The following is a 19,936-nucleotide window of genomic DNA, read 5'->3' as shown; positions in this document are numbered from 1 at the left end:
TAAAATGCAATGCATCAGGCAAAACAATGATTTCAACACACATATCTCAAATAACAGACAAATGCTCTAAGCTAGCAGACCTACTGTCTAGTCTGGAGTGTTTTCTATACTTCGTCAGGAAAAAAATCCTGACATAAATTTTTCTGGAAAAAAACCACACAACCTTTTGTCCTCTTTTAAGGAAAAAAGATTGAACAAAAAAGTCATCAGAGAAAAAATTTCAGGTTTTAATTACGTCTTTTCTGATCTCATGCCTCTAATGCATGGCATTTTATGTGTTAATAATAGATGTTAATATACATTACTGGCAGAAATTTAAGTCGAAAATGTTGATGCTGGCAGTAACCTGTGTTTACATAAATTAATAATGTTAAACTCAATTTTGTTGTTAAGGTACATTGGATTCTACTGAAATGATACTAAAATCTGAAATTGTTAATAGTTGTTCACTAACCCAAATACATGCTTTCAAGGAAGCACAGCTACGAGAATGTAATGAGTTACTGATTTGGTATGGACACAGTTACCAAAATTTGATTGCGAAACTACATGAACTTCTCTACCTGAGTTGGCCAGTTACTGGCAACAGTAACTGCTGTCCTTGCTGTCCTACACATACTGATTTCTCAGATTAAAGAAAATGTATGCAGCTAATCCCATAGTGATATTTCAAAAATACCTAAAACTGCAAGGAAACACATTATGCTTTACTCACATTTCATTTAAAAGTCTTTATAAAGAGGCAGTAATTTCAAACAGTAGATTATATTTGAAAAGGAGTACTAATATACTTGAAGAACTCATTCTTTCTACAATGTAGTAAGCTGTTATATTATCCCCTTGAAACATTTTTTGTAAATTTGAGGTTTGCAATGAGAAAAATAACAGCTAATTTATTATTCAGTTGTCTGATTGTGTGTCACTAAACATTTTATAAGTTTTATTGCATTTAAATAATAAATTTATATTTTGTAGCTGTACATATGTTTTCATTTACTTATCAATACTGAATGTTATTGTGGAAACATTCCTTGATGTTTTATATGAAAAGAAAATCTAAAAACAATGACATGCAATAGAGGAAAACATATCTTCGGTTTCCAAGTTTATAATTTCTCCTCTACTTTTAGATACATGTAATTTCTTTGATCAAATTGAACTACTCTTTATTTATATTCTGTTAGATTTTGAGTTTACAGAGGTCAGTATTTCAGTGTAACTGAGGTCAGTGGGATATCACACATGCTTCAAGCCTGTATCAGTGTAAGTACCGCTCAAGGCCTAAGTGCAGGAAAGGATTTTCCCAAGAGCTCTCGGTACGATCACTTAATCTTAAAAGGTGTGGACAAACGTTTCTGTCTATACATGGAACTCTAATCCCTCAGAATATTATCCAGGACACAAAAAAAGATTCTACAGTGTTTAAAACTTCATGGATTTTTGCTATGAAATGAGCAAAAGAATGCAATATAAAAGCCAAAATGAACAAGGTAATGAGAACAAGCTGGAAATCTCAACATTACCAGACAGTTTTTACTATTTTGCATCTAAAGAGTGAAAGAGGTATGAAATGTTAAAATAAAATAAGGCTTATATTCAATAAATATTGCACAAATTTTGCTAACAAGAACAAACGTGTCAGTGAGAGGGTAAGATTACATGGAGGGACTACTGAATAAAGCAAGCAAACAGAAATCCCCGGCAAAGACAGGCAGCGTGAGACATTCTGGAAGACAGATTTATGGAACACTGGAAATTTGTCATGATAAAGAAGGAGGAAAATGGAATGCAGTGTTTTTATCCCTTGCAATTCCTGTCTATTCCTGAGATACGAGGTACAGCACATGTAATGCCATTTTAGTCTTAGCACATGCAGAACTGCAAATACATCAGAATTATTCTGAGATTACATGAGGAGGAGAAGAGCAGGAAATGTAGACTACAGACTTCAAAAAATAAAATTACTGGGCATAATTTGCTTGAGCAATGTGTATTTGCATGATGGATAATTCCAAAAGTAGGCCTCTAGAAAACTGTGTTAGGCAGCTTGTTTGGGAATCCTTCACAGAAATAACTGTGGGACCACTCTGTCAAGTACTGTGTCTGCACTGGATGGCTCAGCAATAGTCTTATATTAAAAGAAGGCATTTAGTCACAGGTGGCTAAATCATTTGAAGAACATGGACATGAAATGGTGTGTCACTGCTCAGTAACTGAAAGGATCTAGAACGACACATTGCTCATGCATGCAGGAGAAAGGGAAGTGAAGCATCAGTGTGCCCACCACAGACCATCCTAATAAAAAGTCTTGACACAGCAGAATATGAGTATGCATCTCTTTGAGACAGAACCGTGACTTACACAGCATGCAGTTCAGAGTGCCAAGCAAATGTTATAAAGGTCTAACGACATCACTGTCAAGAAGAAGCATTTGATTCCAAAGTATCACTGAACTTTAAATGCGGAATACAATCACATAACATATTCTCATTTATCTCCATCAGTGTTTAGGTCTTACTAGCTATAAATCCACTTAATTGAAAGAGATGTGAATTAATTTCTTCAATTTTATTATTCATAGACTAATGTGTTCTGTTAACCAAACGGAAGGCTGTCAAAATATGGAAGGCAGTCTTTCTGATAGTTAAAGCTTTTGATTTTGATCATATGGATATGTTTTTCAGTAGTCATTCCTACAACTTATTTCATAGTATTTGTATGCTTGACTAGAATGTTCTTGAAATATTCTGAAGATCCTTCCTTTTGTAGTACTGCATGTGATGTTTGCAATGTTACCATTATTCACCATGCTAGGATAATAATATAAATTGTCTGCTGTAAGATTCTGCTTGTGCCATTGTACTACTAAGAGACAGAAGACTTGCCATCTGCGGATTTAACATTGCACGAGAAAAAACTGTAAGTTTTATTCTGTGCATTAAAAATGTCTAACTCTTAACTGCAATGAATTGCCTACTAAGGATTGTTAGGATTTTGTTAGGGTAAGGACTATTTTAACACATTCTACTTGCAATTGCAATGTTCTTGAAGTGTGCACAGTCATATGTCAGAGGAGATAGAATAAGAAACTCAATTCCAAGCAATTACTTAAACACATTCTAAACTACTGCAGCTCTGAGACATAGCATTATCAAAAAGGCAAACTGCTGTAAAGAGCACAAAATTGTATTTTCTTACGTTTGCTCAACTTGTTACTCCGTGCAATCCTTTTAAACTATTTCAAAGCCTGCCTAAAAATTCTTTAGTTATGATACCAACATTTTCAGTATTGCTTTTCTCTCAGGTTCTTCCGCAATGGTTTTGTTTTTGTTATAATGTTAACTTTTCAGGATGAGTATTGCTTCATTTTATATAGCAGTGCACACACTTCTGGGGCTTTAATGCAGACTTTCTGAAATTATTCTTCTACAGTTGAAGTACCATTGCCATTTGAGCCTCATTTCTTCACCTTGTGACACACGCATTGTTTTGGTAGCATAGGTCTATTCCTACAAGTAGTTCCCAATCTGGTCATGGTTTCAGACATTGTTTTCTCCCTTCTTCATTGCAGCCTTTGTAGTAAAGAATCACGAGACGAGGTTCTGTAGAGTTACTCAAATGAGATGGAGAAGGTTTACACAGCAAAAACTTCAGCCTTGACTTTTGGGGAATTATCTCAAGGAGTTACAGTTACTGTACGGTAAGTATCTTTTCTCTTACATATTCTCTTATTCTATTTTTGTGCATCTTCTGTATATAAAATTAAAGTTTTGGTCTGGAGCATCCTTCAGGATAGTGGTTGTACTGTGAGTGTTCCCGAAGCTTCAGTAAACAATGTAAAAAGCAGGTCTTCTTCCTTCACTTCGCAATTCCTTCACCATAAAATGAGGGTGGTTGACATGGGTTGCACACAGGTCCCTTACTGAAGCTATATCACATTACCAGTGTGTTTACATAAAGGTTTCCATGTAATTTAAACACTTTGCTGTAGGAGGAGAGGAGTTTTAAAAAGCTCTCCAGAATGTCATAGTAAGCAATATACTAGGGATAGTATACATCTAATTCATACATCAAAAAAACCCACCCCAAAAAAGCAAATCCCAAATTCAAAATTCAAAATAACCAAGACCCTTACACTTGAGACAGAGGAAGTCCTAAATAAGAACAAAGTGGTTAAAGATTTTATCCACAACCCATACCTCCAGAACAGACGTTATTATAGCAAGTATGCAGACTGCTATCAAACACTGTGAAGACAGCTTTCTTGTGTTTATTCATCTGAATTATACTCGTCCTAGATCAGTCCCTCTTGGTTGGCAAGGAAGGAAAACATGGTCAGGATCTAGTTTTTGTTACTGACGTAGCTATTACAAGCTGAGGAGTTTCTCTCATGCTCTAGAAGGATTAACACCAACACTGGGTACCAGGCTACAAATAATTTTAGACATGAGCAGAATAGAGCTTAGTGTGATACCATAAAAAAGAAAAAATGCTGATGCTCAATGTTAAGTCCTCAGATCAAGCAGAATGTTATTGATTATGGTACTACAGGGGAACAGTGACAAATTATGGACTGTCATAGGAAAAGTACTGGAGCAGTTACTATGAATAACAGCACTCTGACAATCAACAGTGGAATTAGCAAGATTTAGACCACTCTCACCACATTTGCAAGAACAGCAGTCAGTAGTAAGTGAGCACTGAGATACCAAATGATGTCCTGGTGGCTTTTATCGTCAGCTGCTGAATGGGTCCTTGCTGAGCTATCCTCCAGATCAGTCAGGCTATAGAAGATTTACGGACCTTGAATCTAAAACGTTTTAAGGGAGATGGCCAAGACACCAGTATTGCTTTGGTTTTGACATTCCTGATTACCTTCTTTGTCTGAAGTTTTAATCTTTTTTAAAAGGGTGAAGGACCAGTTTTTAATACTTGTGAAAATCCTTGAACAACTAGATATAGCACTTTTTCCCTGAGGCATAATCTTGTGTTCTACCCTAGCAAGTCCAGAGAGCTGCTCAGATTTTTCTAGAATATTTGTGTTTTTTTTATTTTACATAAGATTCCTTTAAACTCTCTCTATTCTTTGAAAATATTTTATATAAATCTTAGAGAGTTTTTTCTGGATTAATATAACCAAATGTTCAATGGGATAAATAACTGAAACCATGAGTAATCCAAAATCTGAGAATCTAGGACAACTAAAATGATATCAGATATTCTTTTATTTAACAGATAACTCCTTTATAATGACACCATTAAAATATGTCACACTAAGCACCAGGAAGGACTTGTAAGGTGATGAGAAGCAGCACTGAGTCTTATGTCTGGTTGAAATGGAGGGTGTCTCTTCAGCAGATGCTCCTGATACCAAAATCTTCAGCTCAAGTTCTGTGGGGGAATACACACCAAAAAGGAGCGTTATAATGGGCAGAATAAATATATAAGTGGGCTAAGATCACAGCCTTGTAATTTTGACAACAAAGCCATTATTTGGCCTCCAGATCACAACACAGCCAGTCTGAGGTTTCTTTTGGTTTTGTTATTTGTGTGAAGCAATGTGCACACCTCTGTGTAGAAGAGAGAAAAGACAGCAAACCGTGAATGTGCCATTCAGATGTGTTTGCATTTCACATTTGCATGAATAAACTTCAAAGAGCTTTATCTCAACATAACATTTAAGAAATTTAAAGAATTTGAACAAATTCATCAAAACAACTTTTAAATTGCTTTTCTTAACGCATAGGGATCTAAATCGTTTCAGGAAAAATCAGCTGCATGAACAGGCTGTGTAGTCAACGTAGCATTAGAAGTCCTTTTGTGACTTCCTTTCAAAAAAGTGTCATGCACTACCCTACCTATATGAAGGTCCAATAACTTTATGTGAGCAGCAACGTACTGAGGCATAAAACCAAACCCAAAACCTCAACAAAACAAATTTATGGACTCTATAGGGACTACGCTCTCTTTCACCACCTTTTTTTACAGGAACACCTCACCCACAAATTTATCCAAATGCTGAAGGGTGGAGAGCATCAGGACTACTTTCTAGTTTATAAAAGGGTTAGAGTCATATGATTCCTGGACATAAAAACATTTCAAATGACAAATCTGATTTTGACAAAACATACTAAAAATATTCTATTGTCAGGACATTTAAAGTGCCCCAACTGAATTTTGATGAACTTGCCACCTACAAAAAATCTGCTTTTAGGGAAAGCACTATGTATCTGTTAAGCATTAATGTATGAATTAATGAACGTGTCTCTGACTAACACCAAGTAAAGAGAAAACATGATTTTTTTTTTTCAGAATTTGACTCATCATATATTACTTTCAATGATACATTCCATAAATCATAGTTTTCAGATTTTACGCCGTTAAAAACCCTGTTTACTCGGAATACCTTTCCTATTTCAGTAACTTTAAAATCAGACAGACAAAGGACTACCTGACAGGTGATGCCTTTTCCACCTGACTGTTCAAATAGAAGAAAAAGGCCATCAAGCTTTTCCCAGCTCCTTACCCCTAGGTACAAATGAAAGTTCTAATCCATATGGCCTCAGCACAATGCTAATAATTTTGATATAAAACCCATAAAGAAGTCTCTTCTGAACACAAGGGCTAATTAAAAACCTGTAAGAATAATCTTTACTATAGGATACATAAAAGGGGAAAAAAATCTCTTGTGAAGAGTTAACAATGTCTTTTTCATTATCAAACCTACACAACGCAAATATTATTTACATGCCAATAAAGGATGGCCTTAAGGAGAATGGAAGTGTGATGGGATTTTTTTTACTCACCTCAACATACAGATTGAATTTAATCTTCTCATTCAGCCCATATTCAGCCTGGATTTGGTGCACCCACTCTCATTTTACAATGTAACACTGTATTAATTATTATTTTAATCCCATTTATAGCAAAAATCCCTAGTCATAAAGCAGAATCCCACTGTGCTTGGTACTAGGTAAACATCAAATTAAAGCTCAGGTTTCTCCACATTAAAATTCCAGGCTCCCTCACAGCAAGACAGAAGTACCATAAAAATTTTATTAGAGTAAGTCTGCCGTGCTGTTATCAACAGGTAATCTGGCATTTGTATAATGGTCTTTGTTGATCTAAAAAGCATTTAGGGAAAATAAGATACAAATTGGTAAAGTGTACAGCAGGAGATGAGGTTTATTTAATTCTTTTTTCATGAAAAACCTACATTCAAACTGACTTGGTCTTGTTCGTCTTGCTGCTTCTAACATTGATTTTCCAGACTAGGAAGTATTTCTTCATTCTAGAAGCAACAGAAATAATTATTTCTGCGTGCAAATTTTACAGACTGTCCCACCTGCTGTCACAACAGCTCATTAACAGCACTTCTGCTGTTGGGAGACAGATGCAGATCTATTTAGCCAATATCTGCTTTCCAAAACTGCTCCCAAACATTGCCTCTACACCTCTTCATCTATCTTGACACATATATGAAATGTATAGCTAAAGCAGAGGCCTGTTGTACCCACGAAAGAAAAAGTACATGAAGCAACCATTAATATTAGCTTGTTTTAAACCGAAGCATCAGCATATTTAATAGACCATAACTGCATAAGCATTTTTGTGCCCAGTAAAAATAGCATTGCCACTGTCAATAATAAACCAGAAGCTTTAAGCTAACTGTGCCTTATGTTAACTGCACCAAGCCCCAGTCCTGGCTGGTTAAGCTTGTTACCAACTTGTTCTGAGAACTTCCTGTGCAAATAGGACCTTGCTACCAGATGTTTCTTGTTGGGCCGTAGGTTAAGCACAGGATAACAGTAAAGTCCTTGAAGATAAGGCCACAGGTTGAAAGCAGAGGGTCCTGGAACTCATAACTCACAGTTACTGGGCAGTGATAAAACACAACCCCCAGAGCTGGGCAAACATTACTTTTGCTTTAAGAAAAGAAATAGCAGCTAACTAAGGAAAATCAACAGAAAGAAAGAAAAAATAAAAAAAGCCCAGCCAAGCTACACGATAACCACGTGCTGCAGCCTAGGAAAGTGCTCATTAAGCTTTTCCTACACCTAGCCCAGAGGCAGAGGCCAATTGTCTAGAAACAATAGAAACACAATACAATTACAAATGGGTAGGATCCCCAGTGTGGTTGGGCAGGGAGATGTGACATGTTCGTTATCTTTTCAGCTTCCGTTGGTAGACAGGCTGTGAGTCTTCTCTCCTCAACCTCAGTGACCAAGGCAATCCAGAACTGTGCTAAACTCACGGCATCAGCTCTGTGGTACTGCACACTCACAGACAGAGATTGTGAAGGGCTGACTGACCGTGGAGAGATAATGACTGATAACGGATATGAAATCAGCATTAGCATGAAGCGTGTAGTTAAAGAATGCCAATCTAGTAACATTTTGTTCAAAAGTTTAAAATCTTTCTTCTAAATGTTCTCATCACAGCAATCTTTAATTCTCTAACTGACACACATACACACATATTCAGTAACAAACAATGTGACCAGAATTTTGTGGAGCAATGTAATGAAATAAGGTCATGATTACTTTGGTTAATTTTTATATGTGAAATGTGGCATTGGCAAACATAAAATGCGGTTTAAAAATGTGTGAAATTTGTGATGCCATCACTGTGATGACTGACATGACTGTGACACAAATACATTGCATGCACAAATTCAGCATGATACACAGGGTCAAGCACCAAAAGTAAATCTCTTCCAGCAATATTCTATAGGTGAAAGTCAAAAATAAACCAGAAACAAGCATCTCCCACTAAAAAGTAATAAAAATAAAATACTGAAACAAATGTGTAGGAGATGGATGTTTAATACTTGTCTAAGCAAGAGGTTAAAATTCAGCTATCATGGTTTTACTGATATTTCCAAAACAGTCAGCCAGAAGAATGTGAGAATATCACCACTAAATATTTTCTTCCATTTTACACTACAGAATTTGCTTGAATGCATTCAGTGAACAGTACTAGCTAATTCATAAAGTCTGTTTAACTTTAAAGAGAAGAAACAAAAGAATTAACTGGCCTCCTAAAATTTAGTGCATAGGAAGATATTACTAGAGATATTGTTACTTTTTCTAAGGTTAAATAAACAAGACAAAACAAAAAATAACAAAAGAGAAAAGAGGATATTTAGTTCCTTTAATGACTTAGACATAAGAACCAAAAAAATTTTGAGTAGTCTGTAGATACTCTAATTCTTGAAATTCTCGAATGCTATGCAGGAATTAACACAGTATTAAGTTGGCATTTTATCATACAAAGATACTGAAAGTTATTACTGTAATTGGTTAAATTTTTTTTTCATTTCCTTACCTGAAATTGGAAAAGAAATTCAAATTGAGTAACTTATAATACAGCTGTCTTTCACGCAGCTATTGTGGCACCGGTGTTATTTCCATTTCTCCTAATTTATGGCCTGCAGAAAACTAGGGGACAAATTAAGACAAAATATACAAGTTCTTTTCAAAAAGAATTTGAAAAATGTTATCAAATCTTCATTACCAAAGACAAAAAAGCATAAATACTGATGATCTCATTGGTAGCAAAATTCACCACGTTCTATTTTTTTACCAATGTATTTTTTGTTCAGTTTTGAACAAGCTTACAGTTACTACATGCTTTTATTATTTTAAATATTAAGATATTTCTATCATTCAAAATATGTCATTATGGCACATACCCACTATTCAGGAAAGTATTCAGGCAGATGTTCAAGTCTGTCCATAGTTAATAAAGGCCCTCTGCACATTTTAAAATCCATTTATTTAGGCCCACTGAATACCTTTCTTGTTTAAAAGTGCTTTATCTCACACAAAGTGTGTAAGAAGGAGAAATCTCACACACTGTTAGTAAGTAAAACTACGGAATATCAATTTCTCCCCATCACTACAAGATCCAATACTGAATAAAAGGAAAAGAGAATTAGACCTGTGTAAAGATTTTCAACACAATGTGGGCAGATACACCCACCCAGAGAGTGGTCACCATAACACCTCCTGGCAGTAAAATCAAAAAAGCCTTTTTCTTGAACATCTGCCATATCTTTCAGGTAGGCAAACAGCATCTTAGAACCAAACCAACAACAGGGTAAGCAAATAGATTTTCAGTCTTCAGAGAGAATGCTCACACCTGTGTGAAAGGATATAAAAATTATGAACTGTAAATTAGCATAATTTCTTTTCAAATTATGGACTAGAGTCTGACTGGCAAGAATACAGTAAAGTGGCAATGGGCAGATGTACTTTTGTAGCAATCTTCATTATCTTTCATAGGAGTATAAGAAAGAGAAGACTGGCTATTAAGCACTCATTAATTGTTCTGAATGAATCATTCTGTGGTCTAGCCAAAGCAAGTAGTAGAACTTTAATTACAGATGTTTTGGAACAAATAATTTTGTATTTAAATCAAGGCCTTACTTCATATTTCTGTACTACAGCAAGCTTTCTGAAGGCAAAGGAACAAGGTCACAGCCTTTTCTTCCCAGCTAGGTTCCCAACATTTATGCTTTCCTTCCAATCTGGTTTTATAAAAGCTTAGTACCTCCACTGGTAGAAAATACATTTCCCAGTTTTAACAACTGTAGTTGCATCAGTTTCTAAGCTACGTCTGCAATTTTCTGACATTCAAATCAAGTGTCTCATACATACAACAAAAAGTTTAACTTTAGCATCCAGCAACAATCCAATTATGTAAAATCATGCAATTATCACTTCTTCCATGCAAGTTTAGTGTCACAGTAGTTCTGAAATTTACTGATGCTAAAGAGAAAAAGGGCTTCAAAGAGGAGTTGTCTTCAAAGACATTTAAGAATGGATGAAACATCATGCAATATGGTGCTCATATTCTTAAAAGGTATTATTTTTAGTGCTTCTTTCAGAAATATCAGTACTCTTTGCTCCTGGTGAGATGGATTAGTTCTCTAATCTGAATGAAAATTAACCTGACAAGCAGATAAACACACATATAAAGTATTTTCATTCATTTTCAGCTAAATTAGTGGGACAATCTAATATACTGTCCGTGAAATCACCAGTGGCAATGCAATGGAGAGGGTGGCTCAGAGCCAGTCTCTCAGCAGCGTCACACAGGCTTAAACCAGTCACAAGATGTCATTCTGAGTTAGAGAATAAACTTTGGTCTTTTATTTTTTAAAAAGAAAATGCTGTCAAGACTAAAGAAAGACTAATCAACAAGTCACTAAGGGATTCCCTATTTACAATGCAGAGTTAAAGAACAGAAAAAGTGAAGGTAAGTTATAAATGTCACAAACTGCCATGCACAGCTATCAGCAGAGGGTATGCCCTTGTCTGAGATCAGAACATGCAGGATGGGAGCGTATTCCCTGTCGTGCATTACTACCTCCAGACATGCAGATAGTTAGTGGATTAGTAGGGTGCCAAGTTTTAATTTACCCATCTTCTGATACACCTATCATGCTAAAGTTCAAACTGGATACCATGGCTCAAGATCTAAACACATGCCTGAGCAAAAGGATGAGCTATGTTCAGCTCAAAGCCAGTGGAGGACTTGTCTTTAGGAGGGACCAGTAAGCTCTTAAGCAAAGAAGGTAAAATAATTGCAACAGGAATGCAACATGATAATAAGTGGAAAGAAAAGTGTTCTTCCTGTGGAAATCTCTGGGTTCATGTTGCTCTGTGCGCTGTATGATATGTTACCTTAGACACAAATGAAGCTGTAACAGTCCAATATTCTTTGCTTTGCATAGCTGTATTCGTAGAGACAGCCTGTAAATCGTATGGGTTGTAGGGAGCTGTAAGGTTGTCCCTGTTCCGTTGAAGACAATATATATATTCCCCACTATCTTTTAGCAGTAAAGGTTTCTGTCAAAAGAGAAAATTGTTTATATGTAGGTAAATAATTTGTTTTTCATGATTTCAAGTTATATATCTATATATTTTACTATGAAAAGATAAATGAAGTATCCAAACATTCTTATAACAAGCTTAATAATAACACTGAATTAACTAGAAAGTTATTCTAATATCATCACATTTTTATATTCTATTATTTCCACTCTAAATAATTATTTTTCAGTTCCACCAGCAGCTACTTCAATATTACTGTTTCTTGTTGAGAAAAGTCTGATATAATCCTTTTAGTGTTCCAAAATTTTATCCAAACTTGAAGAAACTTTTTAGGAGTTAAGCTTCCCCATCTATAAAAAGTGGTAAGCATTGTCAAGCTTAAAAACCACGAGAAGGCTCTTAAGTAGCAACCATGTCACAGTTAAAGACTGTAGATATCAGTGGTATCTAGTTGTTTTAAAAATGCATCATTATAGCTGGAAGAAATTTTAGTTTTGTGAACAACTGTAACGCTTCTTAAAAATTTTGCAGCCATATCTGAAATCAAAAGTCCCAAGGGATAAAATATAACACAGATTTTATTTTTATTGTGTATCCAAAATATTTCACAACATTGTGCACATTGAAAAAATGCTGATTTTTTTTTTGCTGTATTGCCTATTTTTTGATGTTCATGAAAAAATGTGTATGCAAAATTATAATTAAACCAGATATGTATCTGCCTGTCATTGAATGCACCAAACTAGTAAGAGAACACAGGCAGCGTCCCATTTGGCTACATCAAGAGCAGACTGCCCAGTACTACTCGCAGCAAATGCTGGCCTCCTGCTTGGCATGTCTGATCAGGACAGATGTGACTGCGATTCTACTTAGTGCTAGAATAGCTCAACTGTGGGGAGCACTGGCTAAGTACTAAATTCAAGTGATCGCTGTGCACCCAGAGATGGAATGAATAATTCTAGCCACAACTATTCTCCTCCCAGAATAATTCTAGGTACCGTCTCCTCTCAGAACTCTGCTATGGCTCTGACCATTACAAAATGTAATTTGGCTTCCAATTCTATTTTTAAGAATTAGAATTCAATCCTGCTAATTAGAATCCTAATAGTTTATTCTCTTTAAACATTTTCTTGATTCTAAGAACAGATCCATCCTTTTTAAAAGGCACAAGCTTCCAGGAAATAAGTATTTAACATTTATAACCAACATCATTTCTAGAATGTATAATTGCACAGGATGTGGAGAAGGGAAAGTAAAAGTCATCATAAGTGTGAACTTCTGAAGTCTGGACACATCAGCCTCTCTAGCTAGTAATTCACATGATGGTAACTTGGTTTGCCAGCCAAGTTTGCCTCGAAGCCTCAAAATATGCATTATAACATCATCATCAATTGGTTCTGGTACATTGAGAAAAGAAAAGAAAAAAGAAAGTTACTTTTTTTCCGTGAAACATAAAATCTTTAGATTCATTGCACAAGCCAGCCAGCCATTCATTCTTTAGTTTCGTTGCATAAGCCTTAACAAGTGTGGAGGATTGGTCTAATGTTATTCAGACCAACTTGGAAGACACTGAAAACATGTCTTAGAAAGTCTTCCTCAAAAAAAAAAAAAGGCATCATATATTCCAAGTGTGTTTTCCTGCAACTGAAGAACTGTTTCTCAATTGACTTCAAAGTAATTTCAACTTCTGATGATTTTACACTGATCTTTGGTGTAATTTACACAGCAAAATTCAAAGCACTCTGTAGAAAAATATATTTACATGCCAAAGGCCTTCTCAAATGCTAAAAAGACTGAAAGAATGAGAAAAGGCTTCTGAAGGCAGAGCAGAATCCCAGCTAAACAGAAAGAATATTGAAAATGAAAGAATAACAATAATACTTTTCTTACTAACATTTAAAAAAAATTCCTTTTTACATGGAAACATACTACCCCTTTAGAAATCACAGCAATCTAGTCTTGTATAGGAGAACACTCTAGTCAAATAAAATATTCCATAACACTACTGAAAACAATTTGGGAAGTCCTGGAAAGCATTAAAAATATTCTTCCCATGGTTTTTAATCCCTATTACAATGTGCATAGAAAACAGTTTACAAAAAAAGTTTGCAAAATAAGAAAAACAAAATAGAATCCAATTGTGCTATCGCTCCGTCACAGTTTTCAGACTCAGCGACAGATATTTTTAATGGAGAAATAATGATCAAAATCTATTTTTCCCCACACTAATCCTCAAAGATAGGTAGGAAAACATGACTGCTCTTTATAGATTTTCTAATTAAAAGAAAACTTACTGTGGCTAACTATAAAATATAAACAACCTTAAAACAGGAATTCAAATGCTGGCTGAAAGTAAATTCCGCTCTGAGATCAGGTATAAAAAAGCAAACCATCAGAAGGGGACTACAGAGGATAAAGTTGTTAGCCTTTGAAATAAGATTTGAAATGACAGCCCTTTCTCATTTCCAGCTGTATCAGCTCTCCCCTCCACATACACTCTTACTCTAAAGGCAGGAAAGGGATGAGGAAAGACAGTAGCAGTTGAGTATATTCTCCATCATATCAATGTAAATCTGAAGTAAATACACTAGTTATACAGGCATAACTAAAGCATGGTCTTCCCCCCGATGCTATAACTTAGGTACCTGTTCTATCATAAGAATGAACTTTGGTTCTCAAGGGCTTTTTAGAAGATCTTTCAACATTTGGTTGCTCACAAATCTTTTTATGGCAACTTGGTTCCAAAACAGCTGTTTGCGTTTCAGTCTTTCTAATATTATCTGCAACCGACACATTAAAAAGGATTAGTCATTTAAAACAGATCACTATGCACAATATTTTTCTAATTTAATTTAACCTTCCTACAAGTTTACAGTTGTGCAACTTCTGCTTCCCCACATGCATTCTGATGTTTTAATATTTGTATAGAGAGAGACACTTCAACACACACACATGATGCTGTTTCTTTTTGTCGACAATAGGTTAAAACTTGTATTCAGGTCATCACTTGACATCAATTATGCCAGTATGGTTGGATAAGATACGTAATACTTGTTTCCTGTGTATCCCATGAGGTAAAGAGGATAACATTGACTTTGACTTTTGTCATTTGTTTGGCCCTGTTTGTCACTAGAAAACCTTTTCATCTATTCTGAAAAAGAGAAAGCCTGGACCCCATGAATGCAGCACTGCTCAGCAATAGCCAAAATGTCGGTGCTTTATCAACACTGTTCTAGCCAAAAATATAAAGCACAGCACCATATGGACTACTTCGAAGAAAGTTAACTCCATGCCAGCCAGATCCAGCACAACCCTACACTTCAGTGCCTTGTTTAACAAGGCATAGTTTCTCAATATTTATTTTTAATGAGCTGAAGACCTACAGGACACAATTCATTCAAAAATGTTTTCTGCAAGATTCACTCACAGAATCACAGAATCACAGAATCACAGAATAGTAGGGGTTGGAAGGGACCTCTGTGGGTCATCTAGTCCAACTCCCCTGCCGAAGCAGGGTCACCTACAGCAGGCTGCACAGGATCTTGTCCAGGCGGGTCTTGAATATCTCCAGAGAAGGAGACTCCACAACCTCCCTGAGCAGCCTGTTCCAGTGCTCCGTCACCCTCAGAGGGAAGAAGTTCTTCCTCATGTTCAGACGGAACTTCCTGTGCCTCAGTTTGTGCCCATTGCCCCTTGTCCTGTCACTGGGCACCACTGAAAAGAGCTTGGCCCCATCCTCCTGACGCCCACCCTTCAGATATTTGTAGGCATTTATAAGGTCCCCTCGCAGCCTTCTCTTCTTCAGGCTGAACAAGCCCAGTTCCCTCAACCTCTCCTCGTAGGGCAGATGCTCCAGTCCCCTCACCATCCTTGTAGCCCTCCGCTGGACTCTCTCCAGTAGCTCTTCATCTTTCTTGAACTGGGGAGCCCAGAACTGGACACAGTACTCCAGATGAGGCCTCACTAGGGCAGTGTAGAGGGGAAGGAGAACCTCCCTCGTCCTGCTGGCCAAACTCTTCTTGATGCACCCCAGGATCCCATTGGCTTTCTTGGCAGCCAGGGCACACTGCTGGCTCATGGTTAACCTGTCGTCCACCAGGACACCCAGGTCCCTCTCCGCAGAGCTGCTCTCCAGCAGGTCCACCCCAAGCCTGTACTGGTGCATGGGGTTGTTCCTCCCCAGGTGCAGGAACCTGCACTTGCCCTTGTTGAACCTCATCAGGTTCCTCTCTGCCCAGCTTTCCAGCCTATCCAGGTCACGCTGAATGGCAGCACAGCCTTCTGGTGTATCTACCACACCTCCCAGTTTGGTGTCGTCAGCAAACTTGCTGAGGGTACATTCTAACTCTTCATCCAGGTCGTTGATGAAGAAGTTAAACAAGACTGGGCCCAGTACTGACACTCAAAGCTTAGTCCAAAAATTACCAACATAAATGAACTCCAGCTTGCAGACTTGCTTGAATTTTGACCCATTGAAATCAGTATGAAACTTGCAATGACTTTCACAGAGCAAAAACTGTGATCACAAGGCCACCAGGTCTTTGTGAGTAGTTTCATTTTCCCATACATACAACTTCCATGAAATATGATTTTGTATTTTAGAGAGATGATCTCGCTTCAAAGAAACCCAAGTTGGTTGGAGGACAACAGGAAAGACAATCATATATTTAATTTTCATTAACTTCTGTTAGAAAAAGCATATTCAGGAATCATTACACAGCCTTCTCACTTAAAGAAACTTTGAATAGGTAAATCTGCACAGAAAAGAAGTATGGATAACTAACTTTTTAAAACCACAATAAACACATACTCTTATGCACTTTGCAGTTGGTATACTGAATTAAAGTCAGTGTTACTCCGCCACTATTCCATTTTTTCTTTTTTTAAGATGTGAAATTTTGCAGGAGTCTTTTTATGTATTCACCACCTACAAAGAAAGTGTTGTTCACATCCCCTGTAATGCCCAGAGAAAGAAGAGCATTCTCTTCTAAAGGCTTCAGAGAGAAGGACAGAGCGTATGCCACAACTGCCCACTGCAATATTGTATCTCACCAAATACTAGAAGCTCAGTAAAACCGCTGTTTTCAGTAGAAAACCAGAAAATACAAGATCAGATCACACTTGAAGTAAAAACTGGAGTGCTCGTGACTTACAGTATTCTTTGTTAGAAATGCACTGGAGGACACTGTATATTTACAAGTACTTGGAAAAGAATTGTTACAATGATGAGGAAAGAAAGCCTTATCTTTTATTCCTACACTTTCTGTCATTTTAGGTATTTTACCATATACAAGAGAAGAAGATGATGTGCCAAAACCATGTTGAATTCCTTTGCAAGCAGAAGTTGTGGGAAATGTCTTTTTCAAGTTCTCATTCTTTGACACTAAGGACACTGTTTTTGTTATGCTCCTGTTTAAAGTCATTGTCTCCTGCTCTGGCACGGTAGTAGGCTCACAAACAGTTTCTTCTCTTCCCTCCTTATGTATCCGTGAGAGCCTAAAATTGAACAATATACCCAATTAGAAAAAAACTGAAGATTCAGTCATATGGGCAAAACACAACCATCAAGTAAAATACAACCTGTATAATGGTTTTCACTTGTGGCTAAGATACAGCTGTGCTATGTCACAGAATAAGAACTTTATTAATGATGAATAAAATATAGAGTGAGCATGGGGAAAGAAATAAAAAAAAATTACACCCCTAACTCTTGTGCTCTGACACTATAGGCATCAGAAGTGGTATTACATAGAACCTGATCATTATTTTCAGTAGCCTCAAAGGTAAGAGAGCTTCAAGATTAAACTAAGTTTAAGGTCTGGGAAACACAACTATGAAAATAATACTTTAAAAAATCAATAGTATAATTTGTTCTCATTCTTAGTAATTCCAGCAGTGTGGTATCTACTGTGAAAGTAGAAAGACTGTAATAATTTATATTTTCAAAATTCAATTCTTTCCTAGAGAAAGCATAAAAAATAAGAATACCGTAATACAGGATTTGTCAGGGTTTTTTTTTTTCAAGTTCATTCTTAGATTTGTAGACTAATCTGAAAATCTCTCAAATAAGTTCAATATGCACGAAAAAGTAATTCAGGGTTAAGCTAGAGAACTCTGAAAAATACATGTGCAATATGTACTGATATGAACGGTGCTAGAAGACTGGGGATTACAAACTTCTAGAGCTTCCTGCCACAAGTATCTGAGGTTATATGTCTATGAGGTATATGAGGAGGTTCAAAAAGGGAGAAGACAAGTTCAAAGTCAGTGGGTTCATAAGCAGATACATAGCAGAGCTATCGCCCCAAACATTCATAATCCAATAATTATGGATGCTAAGGGAGTACAAGTGAAATGGACAGCAGAAGGTAGTCAGGCAGGTTTGTGTGGTCTCCACAAACAGCCTCTACTCCTGCTAATGTTAGAGACAGAATCCTGGACGTCACTGATCCCACTACAGCAATTTTTCTGAACCTTCAGTTCATGGCAAGTATACTTCATCCTTTCACCTTGTCATGCCAGTTCAAAGGTTCTTGCTTTGAGAGCAACATGAACACTCCTTTAGTTTCACTTCAAGACAACAAACATTAAGCAATTAAATCAACTCAGTCATTACATTCCATCATTAATTTTGAAAAATACTAATACTTGTCTTCTTTTATACAGGTGAAAGCAACACAGTACATAGGAATACATTTGCCCAGGTTAATATAATTCCCCTTTGACTAGACTGTATTCCATTTGCAATGACTTCACTAGCACTTCCCCAAATTGTCAGTGACATAAAGGAGACAGACTTCATTGCAATGGGCAAAAATTACGAAGTTTATGCTGGAGTGTCAATCCAAGCTTCACAGAATTTGCAGGGAAGCAGTCAAATAATTCAGTAGAAGGCATCCATTGCTGTTTCAAATCTTAAGTAGCAGAGAATAAAAAATTATCATAAAGAAATATAATTTCACATACACATTTTCAAAACACACATCTTCCTCTTTTGTTGTTGCATTGTGTTTCCTTTCTGTGCTTGCTCTATAAAATGCTGTGTGAAGAGCAGGGTATGTCTTCTCTGATGAGGATAACTGGGAACAAAGGACAGAAATATTTTATTTCAATAACTATTCCGTGAGTGGTCATATATTATAAACTTAAAAAATCAAAGAAGGCTTTTATTTAACAGCTATGGGAAACACTTTCAAACCGAGAACTTACCTTATCTTTCACTACAGAAATTTTCTGTGTTAAGATATGCAGCATTTTATGTGCATGAGAACTGACTTGTAAAAAGAATCATGATAAAAGACTTAAAAATAGTGGTGCTCAGAGCACTAACATTACTGTCCAGTATTTTCACATAGAGTATAAAATTGCTTTCTCCTGTTGCCATCAACCTAAGCCTGAAATAGTTACAAACCTTCAGAAAAATATATTTTAAATTTAGAACAACAAAATCCTTGTTTTTCAGGACACTTGAGCCAAACACTAACTAAATGAAAATACTTCCATTAATCATGTAAATTAGATTAATATACATGGCTTTATAGAGAGAGTAAGGAATTCACAGATATAAAATGTAGAGGCCTGATTTTTGTTATTCAAATTATCATCATAAAACAGAATTTTGGTACCTTATATGAATGATGAGAATACACAGTTTACACTGGATAACAAAAAGCAAAGATAATGGAAATTGGAATATAATACATCTGTTTCATATTTCAGAGCTACAGTTTACTGTTACGAGAAGATATTTTAGTTGATGAAGGCTAACTCCTACTGTAGCATATTTGGTAAAAGCAGTGAAGTCATGTGAGACCCTCCATTGTCCTCTGCTTTGGAAAGACAGAGAGTAGCGGGTTATAACAAATTACGGAGCTTCCACCAACAATGGCAGGACTGCAGTAGGGTTTTAAGTAAAAACACTTTTTTTCTAAATTCCTGTATTTGAATTGTTACTCAGTATCAGATTGTCCCTCCAGGAAAATGCCTCAAGATAAATGGCAGCCTCTGAAGTTTTCCTTACAGGGTTCCTAGGGGGAAGATTTTAGCCCCCACAACTGCACAGGCATTAACCATGTAAGCCACATGTATTCATACAA

General features: G+C 36.4%; 1 protein-coding gene across 1 annotated transcript in view; it reads right to left on the bottom strand.

The window, feature by feature from the left end:
* Positions 1-5,245: 5,245 nt before the first annotated feature.
* The window catches only part of DNAH14 (dynein axonemal heavy chain 14), a 50,655-nt gene continuing 35,964 nt past the window's right edge, over positions 5,246-19,936 (bottom strand). Inside the window, exons 7-14 of the mRNA XM_075444330.1 lie at positions 18,807-18,919; positions 17,125-17,336; positions 14,486-14,620; positions 13,044-13,237; positions 11,691-11,855; positions 9,328-9,440; positions 7,217-7,291; positions 5,246-5,391 (exon numbers count right to left, since the gene is read on the bottom strand). Of these exons, the coding sequence (XP_075300445.1) occupies positions 9,387-9,440; positions 11,691-11,855; positions 13,044-13,237; positions 14,486-14,620; positions 17,125-17,336; positions 18,807-18,919 (873 nt within the window). The 3' untranslated portion in view covers positions 5,246-5,391; positions 7,217-7,291; positions 9,328-9,386. The remainder of the gene's footprint in view (positions 5,392-7,216; positions 7,292-9,327; positions 9,441-11,690; positions 11,856-13,043; positions 13,238-14,485; positions 14,621-17,124; positions 17,337-18,806; positions 18,920-19,936) is intronic.

This window comes from Opisthocomus hoazin, chromosome 2, assembly GCF_030867145.1.
Source record: "Opisthocomus hoazin isolate bOpiHoa1 chromosome 2, bOpiHoa1.hap1, whole genome shotgun sequence".
Classification (NCBI taxonomy): domain Eukaryota; kingdom Metazoa; phylum Chordata; class Aves; order Opisthocomiformes; family Opisthocomidae; genus Opisthocomus; species Opisthocomus hoazin.
This window is presented reverse-complemented; position numbering and strand designations above follow the sequence as displayed.